At 57.0% G+C, this 23631-nt stretch overlaps 2 protein-coding genes across 2 annotated transcripts; one reads left to right on the forward strand and one right to left on the reverse strand.

The window, feature by feature from the left end:
* Positions 1-4063: 4063 nt before the first annotated feature.
* Positions 4064-22814, reverse strand: NECAB3 (N-terminal EF-hand calcium binding protein 3). Its single transcript, XM_003411659.4, has 13 exons — positions 22686-22814; positions 20780-20804; positions 18681-18789; positions 17653-17678; positions 17328-17425; positions 9041-9177; positions 8642-8757; positions 8395-8474; positions 8249-8302; positions 7591-7703; positions 7360-7437; positions 6773-6864; positions 4064-6677 (listed from the first exon to the last, which is right to left on the reverse strand). Exons 1-13 carry the CDS (start codon positions 22812-22814, stop codon positions 6649-6651), a joined length of 1086 nt encoding a protein of 361 aa, XP_003411707.1. The 3' UTR covers positions 4064-6648.
* On the forward strand, positions 10863-17355 carry LOC104846042 (actin-like protein 10). The gene is made up of 4 exons (XM_010591620.3): positions 10863-10955; positions 11456-11602; positions 11692-12110; positions 14784-17355. The coding sequence occupies exons 1-4, from the start codon at positions 10863-10865 to the stop codon at positions 16105-16107; spliced, it is 1983 nt and encodes a 660-aa protein (XP_010589922.2). The 3' UTR covers positions 16108-17355.
* Positions 22815-23631: the final 817 nt, after the last annotated feature.

Genomic DNA, 23631 nt, shown 5'->3' on the forward strand with positions numbered 1-23631 from the left:
TACAGCCACGGAAAGTTTGAAAAATAGAGTAGTGTGGGTTTTTTTTTAATAACTCATGTATTTCCTTCCAAAATTTTAACAAAAAATGTTAACATAGTTGGACCTTTTTACACTGGGGTTGCTAGTTGCCATTGAGTCTGTTTTGACTCATGGCGGCCCCATGTGTGCAGAGAACTGCCTCAGGGATTTCAAGGCAATGACCTTTCCAAAGCAGACCGTTAGGCCTGTCTTCCCAGGTGTCTCTGGGTGGGTTCTAAGCCAACCTTCCAGCTCCTAGTTGAGTGCCTAACGGCTTGCGCCACCAGGGACTCTTACACTGACATTAAATCGTAAATATTTTCACTGTTGACTTCACATTTATATGCTTAATGGTTGCATAATTTAATTGAGGCCACAATTTTCTTAACCCTTCACCTCCTGTGGAGCAATTGGATGGCTTCCAAGTTTTCACGGTTGTCGGACATACCTAATGTCCATCTTCCTTTACGTGATTTATCTCCTTAGGATACATCTCCCAAAGTAGAATTTCTAGTACTGAGCATAGTGTGGACCCTTGAAGCGCGTGTTCACATTGCTTTCCTGAAAGCCCACCATCTTCATGTGCCTCCAGCAGCCTCTGGGTAGCATTTGCTAGGGCTCTGACCAGCTGTGACATGATGCTGAGATTGGTGAAGGCACACCTACACACATCTGTGTAGAGAGCCTCACATTGTCCATCCAGTTTACAAGCCAGTGAACTGAGGCCTCGCTTCCCAAGGCCCTGGTCCCGGACTCACTCCTGGCACCTGAATGACCATCCCTGGCCTCTGCCCTAGACATAGGTCTCCTGAGCTCCCTTGGCCAAGAGGCTGCTGGCACCACCAGCTTCACAGACCTCCAGAAGGAACAGGGTGGGGTTGGTTACTAGACTGGGGGCAGGGAGAAGGGCTGGGCCAAGTCAGCAAAGTGCAACCCACCTTAGCTTGGGAGAAAACATGCCAGAGACTAAGGTGACAGTAAAATGCTATGTTGGTGTCACAGAAAATTGCTATAGAAATGGTAGACCGAAAAACTTTCCATGACCACAAAACACTCAGGTGCCAGAAAAATTACTATAAATGTATTTTTAACTGCATTGGTGAGGTCACAGACGAGAAAGTATAGGAAATCCCCAAGGGCCAGAAAAATATAAAAATAAACCGAAACCACAGAGGTCAAATTCAAAAGAGGAAGCCTGTACTGACTGGGGGCAAAAGACATTCCAAGAACTTAAGAGTTTGGGGAATTCATGGGGGTTGGGGGAAACAATGGACTAGGAAGCCCCTACTTGAAACCAGGCCACTTGGCGCCTTTGGCCTCAGTGAAAAGGCAGACAGGGGAAAATTGGCCTGCCTGCAAGGGGACCTGAACAGGAAAAATCTCTGCCCCTGCTTGGGGGAGAGAATCTCCCTAGAGAATCTCCAATCTTAAGTCTGCTCCCTCCTGGCCAGAGTTTAGATTCACACTACGCCAGAGGCCAAGAATCCCACAGGCTGGAGAAATTAAGATGATCCTAGATTTGCGGTACCTCCTGGTGTCTGGCAGAAGCAAAAATACAAATCCTCTGGAGAAAAAGTAGCCTTAATGAAGGACCTTCTTCAGAATCCCCATATATTACATATCAACTGTCAAAATAAATTAGTAAACATCCAAGGAAATGAGCCACCATGAGCAAGAGTCAGCAGGAGGAGACTCTGAGACTTCAGATCCTGAAATTATGAGATGCAGAATATAAAGTAGCTACATGAAACCTCTAAACGTGGTGCTGAAAAAATGAGCAAAGACTAAAAATGACTAGGCAAACTTCTAAAAATAGAATTCTGGAAATGACACTGAGTACTCAGTGGACTGTTAACGCAGATTAGATGGATCTGGAGAGAAAATGAGCGATGTATTACTATGTATTACTATTGTGCAGCATAGTCAAGAAGACAGAAAAGATGAGAGGCATTCTTTCTGGAGGGGAGAGCCCTTTTCATATTTTCCAAGGATGGAGGCAAGGAGCCTATTGATTGATTTTGTGTCTCAGTTTACAGGGAAATAGTTGTTCTGGCATGATATAATCTCAAAATGGGCCAACATGTGTTGACCTGAACTCCTCCTGCCCATCTGTGCTTGTTTTGGACTGCTGATAATTCAGGATTGCTCTGACCTATATAGGGTCTTTGTGAGTGAGAATCGACTGGAAGGCAACTGGTGATCTCCTCAGTCTTCCTCCAGGTTGGGGAAATTTGCAACATCTACTTCCTTGGCCCCAGGATGGCCTCACTGGCTGGGGCCGGGCGCCCTCTTGTGGACAGAGCCGGTTCTGCTCCTTCCGCCGCCTCCACCTACAAGCTAGACTCCTATCCAAGGTACACACCCTAGCTACTTCTGCCTTCATCTCTGCACCAACCTTTTCTAAGGCTGCCCTCCTGCACCATGAACTCAGCTAACATTCCTTTGGAGGCCCACACCAGACCCACCTTCACCTCGAGTTGTGCTCCCATGGCTCTTCCTTGTCATCCCCTCTGCCATCCAGCTGGCCCCAGGGCTTGGCATCACTCCTTTGTTATAGCTGCCACTGCTGCCTCCAGCCCTGGTTTCTGCTGCCAAGAGCATGCCGTCTCCCCCAGCCCTGTTCACACTTGATGACAAGTTGCTGTCAGTGCCAGGGAGCAGATCCCCTGGGTGGTGCAAATGGTTAAGCACTTGATTACTAGCTGAAAGACTGGAGGTTTGAACCCACTCAGAAACACTTTGGAAGACGGGCCTGGTGATCTCCTTTGGAAAGGTCACAGCCTTGAAAACTTACGCAGCAGTTCTACTCCGCACGCACGGGGTCGCCATGAGTCAGAAGCAACTGAAGGCAACTAATAACAAATGATGCCTACACCACTGGGTGTTGGAATGGTGAAATGTGATCATTTGCACATTGCCCTTAGCACAGGGCCTGGCACACAGGAAGCCCTGTAAACTGCAGTTGCCATCATAACCTGCTTTTCTCCCCTGCCCATCTGTGATTTCCTCAAGGATTCAACTTTGTCCCCAGGGCCTTGCATGGAGTCTGGTGCCTTGCTCAAGTAGTATCTGTTTTGAGAAGCTTCCACCCAGTCAGAAACTCACCTATTTCTCAGTGCCTCCATTTCAATCCATCAGAGCTCGGTGTGTGTATCTCTAAGAGCTCAGGGCAATGGCAGCCATCCCAGACTGTCATTGTATTCCCAGCACCTGGCCTGGCACCGGGCCAGTCCCCAGGACAGGTTTGAATGTGTGCAGGTGAGTCACAGGCACAGGTGTGAGGAGGGTGAGGCAGCGGCTCGGCAGGTGCAGGGAATAGGTGAAAGAGTGGGGGTGGCAGCTGTTGGCAGGAGCTGGGGCTCTCCCAGCTTGCAGACCGCCTGCCCTTGACCTAGTGCTAACAATAGCACAGGACATTTCACCATTGCCAGCACCTGCCACAAAGCAGGTGCCCAACAGCTGTTGAAATGAGCTGAAGAACCACCAAAAGCAGGTCAACAAGGGCAAGGATTGGGAAAGGAGTCCCAGATCTGATGGCTTTGACCTGCTTCCTGAAGGATGAGGAGGTGTTTCTGTAGTGGGCAGGGCTGGGAAAGAGGCAAAACAAGGGAGGGTTGCCCAGCTCTGCTGGAGTGTGCTTTAGGGAGACGAGGCTGCCCACACTGGGACCTTGAATGTCAAGTCAATAAATCAAATTTGCTGAAGGCAGGGAGGTACAGTCACCATGGCCATGTTTTGAAATGAAAGTCCCTCTGGGGAATGGATGGTTGAGGCCAATGAAAAAGCTGCCATAGCCTTCCAGCCCAGAGGTGATGGTGGCCCTGATCTGGAGTCCATGGGGAACAGTGGGGAAAGAGACGAAGATGAAGATGGGCTTGCGAGAGGAAGTAGACAAAATGTAAAGGCTCCTCACGGCCCCAGATCCACACCCCCACAGTCCCAGCCCCCACACTCTCCCACATGGCTCCCCAGTCTGGCCCCCTGTTACCTGCAAAGACAAAATTCGAACTCTCGCTGGCCTGGCCTCCCAGCTTACCTCAGCCCCTCACCCCCTCCCTATGGTTCCACCTTTTTGCCCCCTTTGTCTGTGGCACTCTGCCCATGGGCCCTCGTATCTGCCTGGAGACCCCTACTCATCTTTCTCAGCTCAAACCAAATACTACCTCCTCCAAGAGGCCTGCCCCAGCCCCGCAAGACTGACCACTCCCTCCCCCACCACAGTGCCCTCCCAGCACACCTAAGCATTCAGCAAGGGCAGGAGGGGACCCAGCCTGTCATATTTTTTTTCAAGTGTTTTCAGATATCCATTACAAGGTGAGGTAGGCGAGGCAGCTGGGGTGCAAAATTTATGGAGGCCTCACTCCAGCGGTTTCAGCTGGAGGGTTTCAGCACCTTCACTCAAAGATGACGGGAAGCTTAGTTTTCAGGGTTTGCTGCTGCCATCGTTTTTGTGGAGGACAACAGAAGGAATCAGAACAGAGGACAGAAAGAAAGGATTATTTAATCCCAGATCGGCTGAGACACTGAAACCGGAGCCAGGGGAACAAACTGCCTTAAGCCACTCGGGATGCCAGCAGCACTTCCCAGGAACTGCCAGGAGAGTCATACCTGGGATGGCAGCACCTCTGCTTGACAGTCTGCCACCTGCGGGGAGGTGGGGCAGGGCACCGGGACATCCACCCTGAGCTGCTGCCATCTGAGCTGCCTTCCTGGCCAAGCCCCGAGTACCCAGCAAGGGCCTGACATCACCAGGGCATCCAGGAACATATGTGAAATGGCACACCCAGCCCACTGTCCAGTCACCCCTGGCTTAAAACCTACCATGGCTTCCTCAGGACGAAGCACCTTTGAGGCACGGCAACCTCCCCAACTTCATCTCAGCCTGGCTTCCTTCGCCCCAGCCTCAGCCCTGCCGGGCTTCCTCTACTCCACACAGGCAGGCTCTCCTCCCCCTCAGAGCCCGTACACTTGTCTGCTCTGCCTGAAATACTACTGTCCCCCACCACCCCCAGGCCAGGCCAAATGCCATCCTGTGCTCTGTGGGGCCCCATGCCTCTCCCTTTAGGGCCCACATCCCTGTTGGTCACCTCTCCTCGGTCCCCCAGCCCCTCCCCACCACCCGTAAAACCCATTGCCACGGAGTTGTTTCCAACTCCTGGTGACCCTATAGGACAGAGCAGAACTGCCCCATAGGGTTTCCAAGGCTGTAAATCTTTATGGAAGCAGACTGCCACATCTTTCTCCCGCAGAGCAGCTAGTGGATTCGAACTACCAACCTTTCGGTTATCAACCCAGAGCTTAATCACTGAGCCACCAGGGCTCCTTCTCCCCATCACAGTTGACTGGCAATACCACGTGGCCATTATTCTCCCAGAAGCACTCTCTATCAGGTGGCAGTGACAAGCTCAGCCTGGAAGGGCCAGCACGTGTTGGGGGCAAGGTGGGAGGAGGGGGCAGGTTGTGTAGGGGGGACAGGCCTTCTCACAGGAATCCAGGCTTGCTGCCTGGGGTAGAAGGCCCGACCTCCCAGGCCAGGCCCATGGAGAAAGGGCTCAGGGCTCTGCCCCTCCATATTACACTGTGTGCGGGCAGTGGAGACAGAACCCCCCGCAGATCTGGGGGCGTTGAGAGACGATGTTCGCTCCCCTTTCCCAGGCAAGACCCCAAAGCCAGGGTTTGTGGGGCTACAGTGGGACCCTGAAGTGGGGAAAACGGGATCCGCTGGCGTTAAGTTGCTGCTTTCTGCCAGTAGGGGAGCTCAAGAGAAACTGGTTGATTGACAGAAACTCTAAAGAAAGGTTTCCTGCCCTTAGTTTCTGGCCTGAGATATATTCTGGGCCCCACAGCCTGCCTTCCTGCGGAGGGAGAGAGAGGAGGAGACACCAGAGGTGACCACCGCCTTTATTGCCTCTGCGCTGGGGTCCCAGGCTGGGGCTCAGAGGTCTCGGGCAGCAGGCGACTCTGAGCCCCAATTATTGCTACTTGGCAAGGTCACTCTGGGGCTTCCTACAGTGTCCTGAGTGTGGGTAGGGGTGCTGGCATGCAAATTATATGCAAATGACATGCAAATCAACCCAGGAGGCTCTAGAGGTCTCTGGTCCAGCCATGGTGCTGGAAGACCCTGGAGCTGCTGGCCTGGGAGGATAATGGGAACCCCCAGGTCCTTACACCTCATACTGCAGCCTGGTCCAGCCCTGCCTCAAGGGTCGGGTTTGGGGTGGGGAGGTCCCTGAGTATCAGCCCTGGTTCTGCCACTGGCTGGGGAGGAGCAGAAGCCTGGCCCCAAGACATCAGGAAGAAAGCAGCCAGATGGATTGAGGCCCAGAGAGAGAAGGGACCTGCCCTGGGTCACACAACAAGACAGGGGCAGCGCCTCGGCCTCCTGGGTCCAGGCAGAGGCCAGAACGCTTCAGAGGCCAAAGCTACAAACGATAAAACACACTGATAAATACACAGAAAGCCAGTGGCCCAGTCCCTGATCCCCGTGCTGAGCAACCCTTCACCAGCGGCTTGAAGGGGAGGCAGAGTCCTTGGTCTTGTCTCTCAGGCCTCACTGCTGAGCTGGCCAGTCCAGAAAGCTCTGGAAGGAGGCAGGCAGGGCGTGGGGTCCTTGGTTTGAGTAGGTCAGGCTCAGTTATTATTCATAATCCACCAAGAGGCTGTGGGGTCAGAGGTTGGGAGTGAGAAGTCAGCAAGGTCCACTGCCCCAGCCCAGGTCCCAGGACCGTGGCAAGGCGTGGGGGCTGCAGCGCACCTGGGAAGAACACAGTGGTGAGGGTGTCCGGAGCCTGCAGGTGATCAATGAGGATGCGCTGGAAGGCCTTACTGCAGGCTGACTGCTGGTGCCTGGGGAGGGTCATGGGGTGCCGGGGCTGAGACTACAGCCAGGCACCTCGAGATCAGGACCACATGGTCAAGAGCTCCTGCTCCCACCCCAGTCCCACTGTCTGCTTTGCATCCCAGTCCTTCCTCAGCCTGGCTCTGAGTCTCAGTTTCCTCCTCTATAAAATGGGGACAAAAGTATGAGGATTCAGTAAAATAACACACTCCAGGTGCTTGGCTTCGGGCACAGCACACAGTGAGAACAGTGAACATTTATTGGGTGCCTGCTGTGTACCTGGCACTGTGTTCAGTCAGTTCTTTATAGATCATCTCATTTAGCCCATAGGAGGAACTATTGTCACGGCTATTTTGGGAAGGAGGACACAGGCGCACAGAGAGATTAGGTAACTCACCCAAGGCCACACAACCAGTGAGATGAAGTGGCGAGATTTGAACACATGCCTGTCTGCCTCCAGGGCTCATACTCAATAAGCATTAGCTGCTCAGCATCATTCATACCTTCTCCAGGAGGCCTCATCCCGCCAGAACTCATACACAGTGAAGCAGCCATTGTCCAGCGTCTTCTGAGCAGACACACTGTGAGGCCAAAGAGATGGGCAGGCCAGGCCCAGCCCAGTCTGCCACCACTGCTGCCCACCCAGCCCAAAGGGTCTAGTGCAGCGGGTCTAGCGGTTCCCTGGCCCAGGAGACCTTGCTCACCCCACCCCCACCAGCTGCCCGGGGACTCACTGTAGGCACTGGCTCTGGGCCCCCGTGAAGTCCACATAGCAGCACAGCGCGCGGTGGAAGTCCTGCAGGGCTTCCTCTGCCACCTGGACCTGCCTCTGGGCCACAAGGATGTGCTGGCAAGAAAGGCACCTCAGGCTGCTGTGGGGCACGGGGCGCCGGGCACGGGGTGGAGGACTGCCATGGCCTCCTTGAACACCCCTTCCTCCTCGACCTGCACCAGCCCATCTTCCTTGGGGTCAGGCTCCTGATCCCCATCCTGCCCCCAACATCCCTGACTCCATCCTCCTCTCCCCATCTCCAAGGTCGCTGCCATGGTCCAGCCACTGTCCCCTCTCTGCAGTATGCCACCACCTCTACCTGCCCCCTCCAAGCCTTCCATCCACAGTGCCCCAGGCCTGGCTTTCAGAAATGCAGATGGGAAACTGATGCCAAAGAGAGGCAATGATTTCTGCAGGGTCACAGAGCAAGAACCAGGATGTGGCACCCACCTGCCAGCTCTGAGGCCTGAGTAAGCCAAGCCTGAAGGATGAGAGTAGGGTCAAGCCTCGGGAGGCGGGCATGGGCACAATGCAGGGCTGGGTGAGCTGCCGACACCAGGCACCTCTTCCCTTCATGAGTCCCCCGGGCCCAGACACCATCCTGTCCCTCCCAGACTCACCGAGTCAGGCCCCTTGGCCAGCTCCTCTTCATGCAATGGCTCCAGCCGAGGGGCCTGGGAGGGACACAGAGTATGGGCTGAGCCCCTGACCTAGATGGACCCCAGGAAGGCCCTCCCCGCAGGGCACTGGCCACTCTGCCACTCACCTTGCACTCGAGCTGGTCGATGAGCTCCTGGAGACGGTTAACCTGGAGCCGCCACTGCATCTCGGCCTCTGAGCTCCGCCCTGCTGTGGGGGACCCATCAAGGGAGTCAGGCAAGGACCCCTTGGCCTGGGAGGCCTCTTGGGATGAACTGGGAGAGGGATAGAGGTGGGCCACCAGGGGCAAGGGGGGATGCAGTGCCCACCTGGGGCTCCAGCCAGGCCTCCCACCCCACACACATGGGCCGCACCTGTGTCATAGGAACTGGACCAGGTGGGTGACCTGCTGATGCTCCTTGCGGCCCTGCGCCCTGCCCGCCGGCTGCCACATGGCCTGCTGTGCACCTCCACACTCTCTTCATCCCCCCTAGGGGAAATGGGGGTCAGTCCGCTGCCCCAGACCCATGGGGCCAAGGACTGGGGCCCCAGGATAGGGCCAGGCCTGGTGGGGCAGGACAGGCGTCTTAAGACTTTAAGGCCCAACCCCAAAGCCAGCCACCTCCTCTCACCCCCTTGGGGCCTCCCTGCCCAAGAATGTGGGCTTCAGGACACTGGAACTATGGAATGTGACCACGGCTGGGGGACTTGGAACGTGGGGATAAAGGCCATTCATGTCTGGACCCCAAGGTTGGCAGGACCCCCTCACATACCTCAGGCCACGGGCCTGGGCCTCCAGGGTATCTGACGCCCCCTCCAGTGAGCTCTGCAGGGCTTGCAGCTGGCTCACCGTCTCCCGCAGCAGGAAGCGCGTCACAAACTGGTCCACCTTGGAGGCCCGTTCATACTCCTAGAGGGTGGAGAAGGCATGGTCCGCACCCCCACGCGGGGCATACATTTCTGAGAGAGCTGCCCCACGCCCCCACCCTTGCCCATGAAAGCAACAGCAGCCACATAAAGAGCAGAGGGGTTGAGGACCTGGATAAGCAGAAGGGCTCTGGGACTCGGGGTGAGGGCCTGACCCCTCTCCTGGGAGATGTGGGGCCAACTCACAGGGAGGTGTTTACCAGCTGGGATGCCTGATTCCGTGAGGGCCTCAGGTCCCTCTCCTCTTGGGACTACCACCTTCAGCACTGCTACAGCCCGTGAGCCCAGGGCACAGCTAGGCTTGACGTGGGGGGCAGGTCACAGAGTATCCAAGGGCCAGTTTTGACATACAAGGCAATGATAATGTGATACGGCCCCATACTCACCGGCTAACCTCAAACTCACATCTCTACGTTCATTCATTCATACATGCAACAAACGTTTACTGAGCACCTGGTACTAGGAGCTACAGATACAAGACAGCTGAGTCACTGTTCCTCACACGTAGAAACACCTGAACTCACTCCAACCTACATAGCCAGCCTCCCCTGGCCCCTCCCAAGGTGGGCAGGGTGGCAGGGAAGCCCACCATATGCCAGGTCCTACACTGCCCCTCTCGGGAGTCTCAGAAACTCCCCAACTCCTTTCACCTCCTTGTGCCTCAGTTTCCTCATCTATAAAATGGTGGTGATAACACCCATCTCACTGAACTGTTGAGAGGCTCCAATGAGTTAATCCCTACACAGGACTCAGCCCAGTGCCTGGCTGGGCACACACGTTGTCAATACAAGAACTGTCATTATTATTTATTGTCAAACATAACAGTAACTAAGAACCCACTCACTTGTACCTCCAAAAGTGACAGATTTCCTGAGAATGGCCTTACACCCTCCCAGTACACACACACACTGGGATGGAGTCCTAGTCTAGGTGCTTTCTCTACAAAGGGATTCCAGAGGCACCATCCACCAGTGGCTTCGTCTCCTGTCTGTGACCTGCCTTAGCTCAGCGGTTGTGAGCTGGGAAGCAGGGACAGAGCAGAGACGGGGTCCTCTCGTTCCCAGACAAGCCAGTGGTTTCTGTCATTTGTCCAAGCCTTGTCTTCAGACTTTCTGGCCACGCTCTGAGCTCAAAATCCTTCCAATAAATTCCTTTTTTTGGCACCTATGATGGTTTATCAGTTTCTGTTGCTTGCAACCAAAGAACCTAGCTGACAAAAGCACCCACTCTGTGCCAGGCATTGTTCCAAGGGGAATCTCATTTACTCTTCATAACAATTTGCTGCAACCACAATTAACCCCATTTTGTAGATAAGAAGATTGATGCCTAGAGGTTGATTCCATTGGCCAAGATCATACAGTTAGTAAGTGGCAAAGCCAGGATTCAAATCTCTACTCACCGCTAAGCGCCTTACAAGTATCACCTCATTTACAATCATTAGGCCAGGAGAAGTCACAGACAGAGCAAAAAGAGCCGAGATTCACCTGTGGGTCCTGGGAGGCGGGGCTTGGAGCCCAGAGCTTGTGAGGTCGGCTGATGAGGTCACAATGCGGCAGGGCACAGCCAAGGGGCCTTGGCCAGAGGGTAGTGTAGAGGTAGTATGGGCCCTGGCCCACAGTGGTGACTGGCCCTGCTATGGGAAACAACAGTTCCCACGAGAGGACCAAAATGCCCAGGCAGGCCCGCAAGGAGAAGCCACCCGACACAGACAAGGCTCGGTGGAAGCAGTTCTTCAGCCACCTCAAGCGCAAGAAGCCTAGTGTAAGTGCCAAGTGGACAGCAGGCAGTCAGGGGGAACCTGGACAGGTGGGCAGGAGGGAATGCTGGGGAGGTAGGCCTTATGGGCGGAAATCCTAGCACCACGGGAGGGATTAGGGATCCTTACCAAGTGAGGGTCCCAGGAGTCTACATGAGTGTGGATAGGGGTCCTGAGAGCCCAGAAGGTAAGGTAGGGATCCCAGAAACCAGGAGGAGGACAATATTTGGGAGCCAAGAAGAGAGGGCAGGAGGAGGATTGCCCCAGCCCTAGTTGGTACCACTCGTAGATGGGGGAGTTCCCTTATGCCCCCGCCTCTCCAGGCTCCAAACACGCTACTTTTCCCCTCTTCAAGTGGGCAGTGGTTACTGACACTGGGCTGGGGTGAGCGAGTGTCCCTAGCATCAAGGCTGGGAGGTAGGCAGGTATGCCATAAACGTGGATGGAGAGGGGTCTCAGGAGGTAGACCCGGACTGGGTGAGGGTTCGTGGGGGTGGGCGACCAGGCAAAGAGGGCGCGGGTCCCCGGCGTCAAGCAAGGGAAGCTGGGCTTCTCCACGGCCTGGAACGGTGAGGCCCCGGGAGCATGGGTGGGTGGTGTGGGTCTCGGACACCTGGAAGGCGCAAGGTCCTGGGAGCTAGAAGCCGGGTGGGTGAGGGACCCCGGGAGGGGTTGGGGCAGGTCGAGGTCGTGGGTTCGCCCCCGGCGCACTCGTTCCCCTTACGCCCCCATCCCCCTCAGACCAAGATCGTGCTGCTTTTCCCCATGGATAAGCGGCAGCCGCTGGCCGAGGCGGCGGCGGGTCCCGGCGCGCAGGCCGAGCGGCCGGGTGAGGACGCGACCCGCCCCCCGGGGGGCTGCCCGGCGGCACCGCCCATGCTGCGAGGAGCGGGGGACAGCGCGGAGCGGCGCGACGGCGCACGCGCACGAGAGATGAAGAAGATCCTGGTCTTGCTCCTGTTGCTGGACGCGCGGCTGCAAGAGGAGGGGCGCCGCGCAGGGGGCGTGTCCGGGGGCGGGTCCGGCGCGGGAGGCGGGGCCAAGGCCGCTAAGAGCTGGCAGAGGCTCTACGAGCGCCTGCTGGCCGAGAGCGAGGCCGACTGCGAGGCCGACGCGGCCGAGGAGCAGCCGCGCAAGCGGCGCCGCAGCCCGCGCCGACGGCCCTGAGCGCCCGGTCGGCCCGCCGGCCCCGGGACCGGCCCAATAAAGAGTGCATAGCAACCCTGGCGCCTGCTACCTCTGTCTGAGGCTTCGGGGCGCCGAGTCGGGAGGAGGGGACTGAGGCCCAGGGCGAGACAGGCAACTGAGCGCTCTGCAGGCAAAGCAACACCCACAGTTCGGAGCCAGGACTGCCTTTACCTTCCCCCTCCCTTGTGACTCAGGGATCAGAACCCCTCCCCCGACATGGGGAGGGAACTCTCATGCCACAGTGGAGGGAGGCTGTTTCCCGTCTTCTCTCCCCCCGCCCCCCCCCCCACCCCAGAGCCTGGTCAGGTTCCTCCTGGTCTGCAGGCCCCGGGGAGGTGGGCTTGGGCCAACCTAGCAAAGGGCTGACCACTTCCAGGAGTTCCAAGCATTCCAAAATTACTTTTAGGCAGAGGGAGGTGTCCTAGGCACACAGCCATCATTCTGGGAAGGAACTGTGAAGGCCCTACTGTCAGCTGAGGTGGAGCCTGACACTCAGACTCTGTCACCCCAGAGGAGGGGCCTACTCCACTCTGTTGGTAACCCCCAAGCCCTGAGACTTCACCCAAGCACCTCAGTCAAATTCAGCACTTGTCTCCCAACCTACCCTGTCCTATCCTCTTCCCCACATTGCAGCTAAAGACTCCTTCCAAACCACTTATCTGGTCAGGGCAGGTCACTCCCCTGCTCATGAACTCCAAACTGGATCCCCATAGCCCACAGGGAAAAGCCCAAACCTATTATTGTGATGTGGAGACCCAGTTCCCAGCCTCGGTCTTCTCCTCTAGGGCTTCTCAGTGCCTGCCACCTTCACCCCTGCTCTGGCCATATTGCTGCTTGTGATCTCCAGTGTGAGGCTCACCTCCCTAAATCATCCCTGAGAAGCCTGGCCTGCTTTCTGTGAGCAGAACCCAGCTGCTTCTCCTCACTCTCTCCTGGGTCCCAAAGCCAAATCCGGACCATAGTGCTGCCCCAGTCCTGCCAAACCTGAAGCCTGTTTCCCACTGTACACTGGCGACCAGCCTGAGGATGACAGGCAGACACAGCAGGGGTGAAGGCTCCTGCTCACTACAGCCACAGGCTCAGCTTCTCTCATTACAGTCAACACAACCCAACATCACCCCCGCCCCACATCATCTGCACCAGGCTAGATGTTGTATGATCCATAGCATCTCCCCCACTTTTTGTGAGAACTGACTCTTCTCTGCCATCCACATGGCTACATGTTCCTTACTGTAGCCATGTCTCCTGGCTATACATGGTTGGCCCAAGCTGGCCCAATCAGCCCCTTCTCTGAGACTGTAATTCAGAAGTTGTAAGAGATCATGTTTTCTACATGAACATTCACAGGCTCAAGCCAGTCTTCAGAAGAATTAAAAAAAAAAAAAAAAAAAAAAGCAGAGACACTGCACATCCTGGGTTCACCACAGCCCCGTGGTCAGGCCCTGGTTCCAGTCTGTTCCTGAGGTCTGACTTCACCGTTGCCCTTGCTATCTATAAGACATACAAGATTCTTGTAAATAAAATCCCTATTTGAGCTTAAGCTCACCTTAGGGGGTCTTTTAGTTGCAACTGAAATAGTCCTAAAGAGAAAAACAAGAAGTGGCCTCTTCCCTGTGTGTATTATTACCACTTGCTGGAGGAAGAAACTAGGTCCAGAGAGAGGTTGAGACTTGCTCAGCGTCGCACAGTGAGTCAGCTTCAGAACTGAGTCACAAACTCAGGCCCATGTGAGTCCACACATGGAAACCATGAGCTTAAGGCCTCATGTGGGCTGCCTGGGTCCCTCAGGGCTGAACACACAGAGCTACTTGGAGTGGCTGCAGACCTGCGATCAAAAGGTTTCTCTTCAGCACTGAGAGGGGAGGGGCCGCACTTCTGGCCAGAGCACATCAGATGACCTGAAGCAGCTTGGGGAAGGAATGGAACTGGGTGTGCTGGACAGCTGAGGCCAGACCCTTCGATGCCACAATCACTGCCTTTGGCCCTGTGACAGGAGAGGGGATGGGTCCAGGGAGCTTTCATGGGGGAGGGGGCTGTGGAAGCACAGCTGGTGCTGAGGACTGAGGTCACAATGAGTCCAATCTAAGTTCTTTTCCTCCTTCTCTGGCCATCCCTCCCACCTCCACAACCAAGAACTACTTCAGCCAAGCCCAGGTGAGAGGTGCCAGGAGACCACCTGGAGCTCAAGAGCTGGGCTACACTCCTGGGTCTCCAAGGGGTGACGCATGTGCAGACGACATTGCCACAAGGCCTCTTCATTCCCAGGGCTTGCTGCTCCTGGCTGCCTCTCAGTATCCAAAAGGATTTTGTCTGTCCCTCTCACCATCCACCCCAGCACGCACAGCAGAGGCGAGTCCTGAAAGCAAGCACGCTGCAGAGCAGGCGGAGCCTTGAGCCAGGAGGACAAAGAGTGCAAGAGCGAAGACTGACCCTTCAGCCAGAGGCGGGGCCCCAGGCCTCCGGGCGGAGCCAAGTGCTGAAACGGAGACCCTGAGGCCAGCCAGGAGTGGGAAGAGAGGGAACCTCAGGATCGGGGGACAGAGTCCAGACTGAAAGGGATGGTCTTCATCCACCCCAGAAAAGGCGAGATTTAGGACCAGAGGGCAGAGCCAAGAGCTAAAAAGGTGAACCTTTAACTCCGCCAGCGGAGGTGGAGTCTCAGGCAAACAAGGGGCCGTAGGGGCGGAGCCTCAGGCCAGGGGGCGGGGCCTAGATCAGAAAGCGCCAAGCCCCCCAAACTGCCGGCAAAGAAGGCGGAGCCGGGCCTCGCCCCTGAGAAGCTGCGCCCTCCGCCGCAGGGCGGCGCTGGTCCGGAAGGTGGCAGCCCCGTGGAGGAGCCGCGGGGTCCGCGGGCCGCTCCCACTAGGCCGCATCGCGGTGGTGCTGGACCAGGGCTCGGGCTTCACCAAGGCCGGTTTCGCGGGGGAGCACCAGCCGCGACTGATGCTGAAGAGCTCCAGCCTGGTGCCCAGCTGGGACCGGCCCGTGCTACCCGGCGCGCCGGGCTGCGAGCTGGCGGGCGGCGTGGCGCGGGCGCACCCCATCAAGCACGGCGTGGTGGTGGACTGGGAGGCGCTGGAAGGGCTGTGGGAGCGTCTGCTGGTGGGCGGCCTGCGGGTGTGCCCGGAGCAGTGGCCCGTGCTGGTGAGCGACTCTCCGTCGGCGCCTCCTGGGAGCCGCGAGAAGGTGGCCGAGCTGCTGTTCGAGACCCTGGCAGTGCCCGCGTGCCACATAGCCAGCACCGCGCTGCTGGCGCTCTGCTCCACGGGCGCGCTCAGCGGGCTGGCGGTGGAGGCTGGCGCGGGCGTGTGCCACGCCACGCCCATCTACGCGGGCCACTCTTGGCAGGAGGCCACCTTCCGCCTGGATGTGGCAGGCACCACTCTGTCGCGCTACCTACGGGACCTGCTGGTAGCAGCATGCCCGGACCTCCGGCTGCAGACCCTACCCCGCAAGGCCATCACACAGCTCAAGAAGCGCTACTGCTATGTGTCGCTGGACTTCGAGGGTGACCTCCGTAACCCTGCCCGCCACCAGCCAGCCAGCTTCTTCATAGGCAACGGCTGTTCGATCCACCTCAGCAGCGAGCGCTTCCGCTGCCCCGAGCCCATCTTCCAGCCGAGTCTGCTGGGCCAGACGGAGCCGGGACTGCCTGCACTGGCCTTCCGGGCACTGCAGAAGATGCCTGCAACGCTGCGGAAATGGCTGGCTGACACCGTAGTGCTGGCGGGTGGCTCCACACTTTTCCCTGGCTTCACTGACCGCCTGAACATAGAGCTGGAGGCTCAGTGCCGGCGGCACGGCTATGGGGCCCTGCGGCCACGCCTGGTGGCCACGCCTGGGCGCGGCACAGCCGTGTGGACAGGTGGTTCCATGGTGGCCTCGCTGAGCTCCTTCCAACGCCGCTGGATGACCCGGGCCATGTACCAGGAGCATGGCTCCAGGCTAGTGCACGAAGTGTTCAACTGAGTCATGTTCCACTGCAGGGGGTGGAGCCATGAGAAGGCACTGCAAGGCAGAGCTGCAGCTCTGTCAGAGGCATCCAGCGCCAGATAAAGGGTCTCAACAGCTTGGAGCTGGCAGTCATGGTGTGGTGATGGGCCACCCACCCTCTCCCCTCTCTGGTTCAGGGGGAGGTAGGCGAGGCCTCTGGGATCCTTAGCTTTGATCTGCAGTTTGAATCCTCCCTAACTAATGCCAGTTGAGAGAATGCCAGTCCAGCTGCCCACCCCCAAAGCCCTGTTTCCTTGGCAACAAGGAAGGCAATATCCCTGCTGTACCCAGGCCACAGATATGGAAGTCTCTGCAACACACCAATCCCCTCCCCATGTACCATGTGAACTCCCATCCCATGCCAGGCCCCAAGGGGTGACCCTTTGAAAAGCCACTACATCCTATGTGAATGCAACCAGAAGGGACAGCCCTGTCCCCAGCTGTGTGCTCAGGTGGTTGTTGACTCTCTGAGGTCCTCATTTCCCCTCCTCTAAAATGTGGAGTCAGGCACAATCCCAGGCCTGCCCACTGCTCCCTCACACCCCCTTATAAGAGCTATGGGACAAAGGGAGGTAGAAACATTTCTTAAAAGAAACACACAAAGGGAAGGGCAGCATGTGGTTTTTTGAAGTCACCACCCAGGGGCCTGGAGCCCTTGTGCACACACGTGTCCACAAACATGCAGACGCACATGTCCCTGCCTACTCATGCATAGCCTCAGGCCAGGCCCCTCACACTAGGCTCCAGGCACCAACAAGGACCTGTGGACAAGTGTAAGCACAGGCCCCCCACCCCAGCCCATCCCTGCTGGGTGCTGGGCTGATAGCCCACAACAGTTAGATCTGGCCAAGGATAAAAACAGCCAACAGCAGCTCCAGGTATTAAGTGCCTACTGTGTGCCAGGCACAGTTCTGGGTGCTAGGAATAGAGCAGAGAACAAAACAAGACAAAAATCCCTGCCTTCATTCTCATTTAATTGTCTTAACAAATGTATGGAGGTAGGCTCTATTATGATCCCCAGTTTGCAGATGAGGGAACTGAGGCCCACAGAGGTAAAGCTGCATAGCCAGGGAGACCAGGATTTGAACCCAGGCCTCTAGCTCCACAGCCCTGAGCCATGATGGTACAGGTTCCCACAGCACAGCAGACACCTCTGCCCTCACTTTGGGCCTCCCACCATCCACCCCTCCACTCACCAGTTTGGTGGTGTCCATGGCCGTGAGCACTGCATGGTTCAGCGACTCCAGCGCAGCCAGCACGGGCCGGTAGACGCCCAGGTGTTCTGAGAAGTAGTCTGTGGGCAGAGGGGGTACTCAAGGGTTCCCGAACCCCACGCCACCCCACCTATCCACCCAACTTGCCCTGATTTTGGCTGCCTGGAATTCCTGGCCCAACCTGTCCTTAGCAGCCAAGCAGGCCCCATATCCTCAGCTTAGCCCATCCTGTCCCATCAGAAGACCAGCCACAGGCCACCCACACCCAGGGGTCCCAGGAGATAAGAGCTCCTGTGAACCTACTCACCACACAGTTTCTCTGTTTCCAAGTTGCTGTAAGGAAAAGAGAAGGTGCCCTTCAGACACTTAGGCTTGGGCCTGGTGCACTGGCTGCCCAACAAGGAGATGGCTTCTGCCTCCATTCATTCCAGATTAAGCTGCCCAGTGGGCAGGGGGCCTTGGGCCATGGGGGCAAGGGGTGAGGGTATTACTGGCCCCATCAAACACTTTCTGAGAACAAAGACTCAGACTTACTTCCGGTCCTCAAGGGGACCGCAGGCCAGGGGGAGACAGAGGTAGACAAAGGCCAAAGAGGAGTGGTCAGGGCTGCAAGGGGGACGCCACGTCTGGAAATGTCCAGGGGAGGCATTACTGGGGTGTTCCTTGGTAGGTCAGGAAGGGCTTCCTAGAGGAGGAGCTGCCTAAGGAAGGCCTTGAAGGATGAGAAATTTGACTTGACTCTCTGGTTGGGATGGGGAGAGCACTGCAAAGGGTCTGGCCCAAGTCTCAGAAAAGAGAAGGGGCACAGGAGCCTTGAATGCTGATCCAAAGAGCCTAGAACTGACCGAGCGGGTGGAGAAGGAAGGTGAAGGGGAGGGGCAGCCGTCTGCCTGTGCGCCCATGGCAGGAAGCATGGGGGGGCATGCACACCCATGACGAGGCACATAGATGTGGGAGCACCTACAGGGAGATGTGTGCGCACTCATGCGCCTGCATCCATGGGTGGAAGCAGGCGGGGCTCCAGCTGTTCCCAGACATCCTTTGGTCCCCACGTGAAGTGGGAAAGGGGGGTGCCTGAGGCTGAGCCATGGGTGGTGACTCAGGCATGGTTATTTTGGGATCCCAGCTGGAAGCAGTATGGTGGGCAAGGCTGGCGACGGGTAAGGGGTGGGTAGGCGGGTAAATCTGGCCCTGAGCCTTGGCACCCCTCTCCTTGCCCCTGCCAGTCCCCTCCTGTCCTTGATAAGGAACCAAGGCAGCAGGGGACACAGTGGGGTTGGGACAACATGGCCTCACATTCATCCACAACTCAGCCGTTCTTCCTCTCACACTCACTCGATGGGATGCCCGTCGATGCCACTGAACAGTTCCCGCAGCTCCCCTGGGCTGAGAACCCCATCAGCAAAGTAATTCTGGAATTCCTCAAATGACAGCTTACCGTCATCTGGGGTAGGAGGGAGACAAGGAGTGCAGTCAGTACCCCTGGTCCCTGGCTGCACCCCTGCCACCAGGTCCAGCGCCCTCAAAGGCCTTGTGGCACCTCACAACCACTCAACCAGGTAGAACGGGGTTCTGAATTCCGTGGGGACCTGGCTGTTGGGAACAAAAGATCTAGGGCCCCAGAAGTGCCCAGTGAAGGCAGCAGGGCTCACCCAAGGAACAGAGCAGTACGGACCTGGCATTGGGTAGGAACTCAGTGTTTGTCAAATGAAGAAATGAATGAACAGCCTGGGACAGGGCCAGAGCACACAGGACCTAGATATCATTCAGGAGGACTTGGAGGGCTGAGTCACTGCCCCACATGCTGGCCAGCCTTGCTCCAGGGTGGAAGGACCTCTGTGCTCTGCGAGGACCCAGGACCTTCACAGGGCGAAGGTGAGATCTCCCTATTAGTGAAGCCTCTGTAAGAAGCAGCAGACTGGCTCAGGAGGGAATAAGCTCCCCATCACAGGGGACATGCAAGCAGAGGCTGAGAGCACTTGAGTGGATTCAATCATGTTCCCCAAAAATATGTGTTGTAAATCCTAACCTCCATGCCTGTGGTTATAATCCCATTTGAGAATGGGTTGTTTTCATTATGTTAATCAGGCAGGATTAGTGTAGGGTGTGTCTTTGAGTCAATCTCTGTTGAGATATAAGAGATTAAACAAGCAAGGGAGCTAGGAGAGATGGGTTAAGAGAGATGCCAAGCCACCTGGAGATCTCCAAGGAACCAGGAAAGAAGCTGAAGAGACAAGGACCTTCCTCCGGAGCTGACAGACAGAAAGCCCTCCCCTAGAGCCAGCGCCCTGAATTCAAACTTCTAGCCTCCTAAACTGCGAGAAAATCAATTTCTGTTTGTTAAAGCCATTCACTTGCGGTATTTCTGTTAGAGCAGCACTAGACGACTAAGACAAGTGGGACGGTCAAAGACACTGGGAGTTTGGTCTGAATGATGTATAAGATTGCTAAGCAGACGGTGGGGGGAAGAACTGGAGGAGGGTCTGACCTCACCAGGCAGAATGTCCTGATCCAAATGAGACCATGTGGGTTGGAACAGACACAATCTCCACCAACTTGAAGTGATGCAAGGAGAAAGGGAAAGAGGTGGAAGACATGATCCTGTCTCAGGGAGGCTGAAGCACAAAACAGTGTGAAGACCCCAGGCTGGAGTGAGCCCAGGCTGACTGGCTGCCTCAGCTCAGACTCATCTGACCAACCAGGACACAGTGTGTAGCTCCCAGTCGTCTGTGGGCAGCAATCTATTGCTTGCTAGGCTCCCTAAGGGTTCCTGCTTCAGCTTCCAAGGCTTTTCCTGACCAGGGTATGAGGCTGCCAAGGACCTACGGAAGGTGGGGCTGACTCCCTGGACACTGGCTTCAGCTTTATCCTACCCAAGAGTTGGGTTTAATTGTATCATCCAAGCCCTCCATGGGTCCAGGTGTTTGCTTCATAAGGAAAGTTACCAAGCCCTCTTAAAATCTAAGAGTAAAATCCCCTCAGGGCCTCATCTCTATTACCCTACCCCTCAAAGCCTCTCACTCTGGACACCTGAATCACACAGACTTGGGTTAGAGGGCTGTGTGACCTCAGGCCACCACTTCACCTCTCTGTGCCTAGCTGGTGGTTGTGAGGACAACACAAGCTCATGAACAAAGTAGCCACCGATGTCCAGTGCCCTCTGAGAGTTACCCCCTCGCCCTGCCTGCCTCCCGCCCCCACCCCCCGCCCCGCACTGACCAAACCACATTTCCTCCCCTCTCTATCCTGCCGAACTTGGCTCAACGCAGCGCTTCCTCTGGGAAGGATGACTTGATTGAGTCTCTTGATTCAGGTCACCCCAAGATTTGTCTCCACTCTGGATGGTGCCTACTAATCCCCCGACCTTCCTCTGGGCCTCCCCAATGTCCCCACTCTACCCCCTACCATGCAGACCCAGAGGAAGCCACACTCACCATTCTTGTCTGCTCTTCGGAAAACCTAGAGAACAAAGAGGTGTGGGCGGAGGCTGTGAGTGGGGCCTGGGAGTGGAGAGGCCCACACCCAACCCAACAGGGCCACAGCTGGCCTGCCGGCCCCCTACCTCGTCTTTCCTCCTGCCCAGCCTGGTCCCAACACCCCCACCCAGCTTGGCCCTGCAGGAGCTCTTCCAGCAAGGGGAGCCACAGGAAGAGCACACAGCAGGTCCCACTGCTTGCTCACTTCTCCTTCAGAGCTGGTCTTGTGGGGGGTGCTCCAGCCTGGCTCCCTGCACCCCTACCTCCCACACCGAGTAGGCCAGAACTCTGATGCATCATCCCCTGGCACAGTCCCAGCCTGAGGAAGGTTGGGGAGACGGGCCAAGATGCAGCCCAAGGACCCTAGGTACCCATCCCAGACCTGAGCCCCACACTCTGCTATGTGGCCTTCGTACACCCCAGACCCTGCCCTCTCTGGGCTGTTTCCCCGGGTACTTGTTGAAGACCCTGACCTGCTGGGCAGTGATTAGTCATTTCTTTTGCTGGTGCCTCAGTTTTCCCAGTAGCACGATGCAGAAGCAGCCTGGGGTTAACCCTTCCAGGGCTGGGGCAATTCAGTGGGAAGGCCCTGGGCAGGCATGTATGTTTGAGGGGCAGTGAGGTGGCAAAGGCGGACAGATTGTACAGAATTTACGGAGAAGCAGAGATGAAGGGTAACAGAGGCAGAGAGACAAACAGGGGAGAGCAGAGTCAAAACAGTCCCTGTCTCTCCCAGGGACCAGAGACTCCCAAAGCAGCCTGGCAAAGGGGCAACCAGCAGGCCACAGCAAGGAGGGGTAGGCTGAAGTCTGTACACAGAACTCTCATCAGGCTTCCAGTCCTGAATGCCACCCTCTTTCAGCTGCTTTCACAGGGACAGTGAGATTCAGGGATAAATCTAACCCCTAGCCGGACACTTGGCTCAGAGGTCTGCCATTGGTTCAGGGTCACACAGCAACCCAGTATAGTCTGGCTGGAGTATACGGAGACACTGGGGAGAAGAGTGCAAAGCTGGGACTGACAGCACCTAGGGTCACACCCTAGCATGCCCCTGCCGTGTGTGACCTCAGACATGTCCCTAGCCCCTCAGGCCTTGGTTTCTGCATCTGGGAAGCAGGAATGTCAGGTCCCTTTCAGCCAGGATCTCTGTGGTCAAGGTGCTGAGTCACTGGGGGCAGTGGGGAGGGGGCAGGAACCTCTGAGAGTGGGGGTGTGAGGGAGCCAGGACAGGGCTGAAAGTGAGGGTGAAGGGCAGGAAGGGGCTCAGGGAAGTGACTGCCGCACGCTGCTGCCCAGGGGGTTGCAGGGCCACCATCACACCATGGGAAGGATGCCCAGACCACAGAGAATGGCTGTGGCCAGCCCTGACCATCTGTGGGACCCACAGCCCGTGGGTCGGGCTTTAGGGGCTCGGGGGTCAGTACCGGGCAGGAGGTGGGGAGGCTGCTCATGCTCCCAGGCTCCCCTGCCCCAGCGAAGCCCAGCCTAATGTTGACAGCCTCCACCCCCAATGGACACACAGATGAGGTGAGGGTGATGATGGGGGGCACCAAGGGCAGTGACTAGAGACAAGGAGAGATAAGGTGAGAGACTGAGCACAGGGGACACAAAGGAAGCGGGATATGGACACTGGAGACATAAAGAAGCAAGCACAGCAGGATCTAAGAAAGTGAGACAGAGACCCGGAGAGACACTGACACGGTGACAGACAGGAAAAACACAGTAAGAGAAAGAGCCGCATAAACGTGGACGGGGAAAGACAGTGAGACAGAGCCCCAGCGAGACAGGGAGACAGAAACCTGGAGAGACATCACGAGGGAGAGACAACCCTAGGCCAGAGAGCCCGCGCCCGCTCCCCACTCACGTCCTGGAACAGCGCGTGTCCGGCGGGCCGGGCGTCGGGCGCGGGCGCGGGCGCCGGTGCGGGGGGCCGCGGGCGCTCAGGCGCGGGCGGCCGGAGCAGGCACACGGTGAGCAGCCCAGCGCACGCCATGGCGCCGCCACCTGCTCGGCTCGGGCTCTGCTGCGGCTCGGGCTCCGGACACCGCCTGGCGGACTGGGGGGCCGCCCATTGGCGCCGGCGCGGACGCCACGGGCCCCGCCCCCGCCCCGCGGCTCCGCCCACTCCCGGGACTGGCTCAGGAGGCCCACTCCCCGCGGGGCCGGAGCCTGGGAAGCAGCATCTCCAGCCCTGAGGCCACGGCCCTCGGAGACCCCGTCCCGGGCCTCGGTTTCCCCGTCTGAAACATGGGTACGATGTCCAGCCTTTGTGGGAGCAAGAGCTGCACAATTTAAAACCTTCCGCCACTGAAGTCTCCGGGAGGGGTGGCCACCACGGAATGAGGAGCCACCCGTGGGTCAGCTTGAGTGTACGGCACAGCCAGGAGCAGAAGGGAAGGGGCTGCGTGTCCCCACCAGGGGCAGGTTCCCAGACCACTAGAGGATAAACAAGCACAATACAGAGTGACACCTTTTGGGTAAAACCCGCAAGTGATCAGGGTCGTCATCTGCAAAGCGGAGGAAGGAACCACTTCATAGGCTAGTTGCAGGGACGCAGTGTGCTGTCGTTAGTTGCCATGCAGTCGATTCATGGCGACCCCATGTGTGCAGAATAGAACTGCTCCAAAGGGTTTTCAAGGCTGTGACCTTTTGAAAGCAGGTCGCAGCCCTGTCTTCTGGTTGATTTGAACCGCCAACCTTTCCGCTGTTAGTGGAACGTTTAACCTTTGAGCCACCCAGGGACTCCTGCCTGGAGAGTAAAGGACTTAGAATAGGAACTGGCTAAGAGAAAGCCCACCTAAGGATTTGTT

The sequence above is a fragment of the Loxodonta africana genome, chromosome 24, assembly GCF_030014295.1.
Source record: "Loxodonta africana isolate mLoxAfr1 chromosome 24, mLoxAfr1.hap2, whole genome shotgun sequence".
Lineage (NCBI taxonomy): Eukaryota > Metazoa > Chordata > Mammalia > Proboscidea > Elephantidae > Loxodonta > Loxodonta africana.

Coding starts and splice junctions, on each gene's coding strand:
- LOC104846042 (XM_010591620.3), top strand. CDS start 10,863: ATGCCCAGGCAGGCCCGCAAGGAGAAGCCACCCGACACAGACAAGGCT. Junction 10,956..11,455: donor TCAAGCGCAAGAAGCCTAGT/GTAAGTGCCAAG, acceptor GTGGGCGACCAG/GCAAAGAGGGCGCGGGTCCC. Junction 12,111..14,783: donor CGCCGCAGCCCGCGCCGACG/GCCCTGAGCGCC, acceptor TAACTCCGCCAG/CGGAGGTGGAGTCTCAGGCA.
- NECAB3 (XM_003411659.4), bottom strand. CDS start 22,814: ATGGCGTGCGCTGGGCTGCTCACCGTGTGCCTGCTCCGGCCGCCCGCG. Junction 17,679..18,680: donor ATCGACGGGCATCCCATCGA/GTGAGTGTGAGA, acceptor TTTTCCTTACAG/CAACTTGGAAACAGAGAAAC. Junction 8,303..8,394: donor TCGACCAGCTCGAGTGCAAG/GTGAGTGGCAGA, acceptor TGTCCCTCCCAG/GCCCCTCGGCTGGAGCCATT.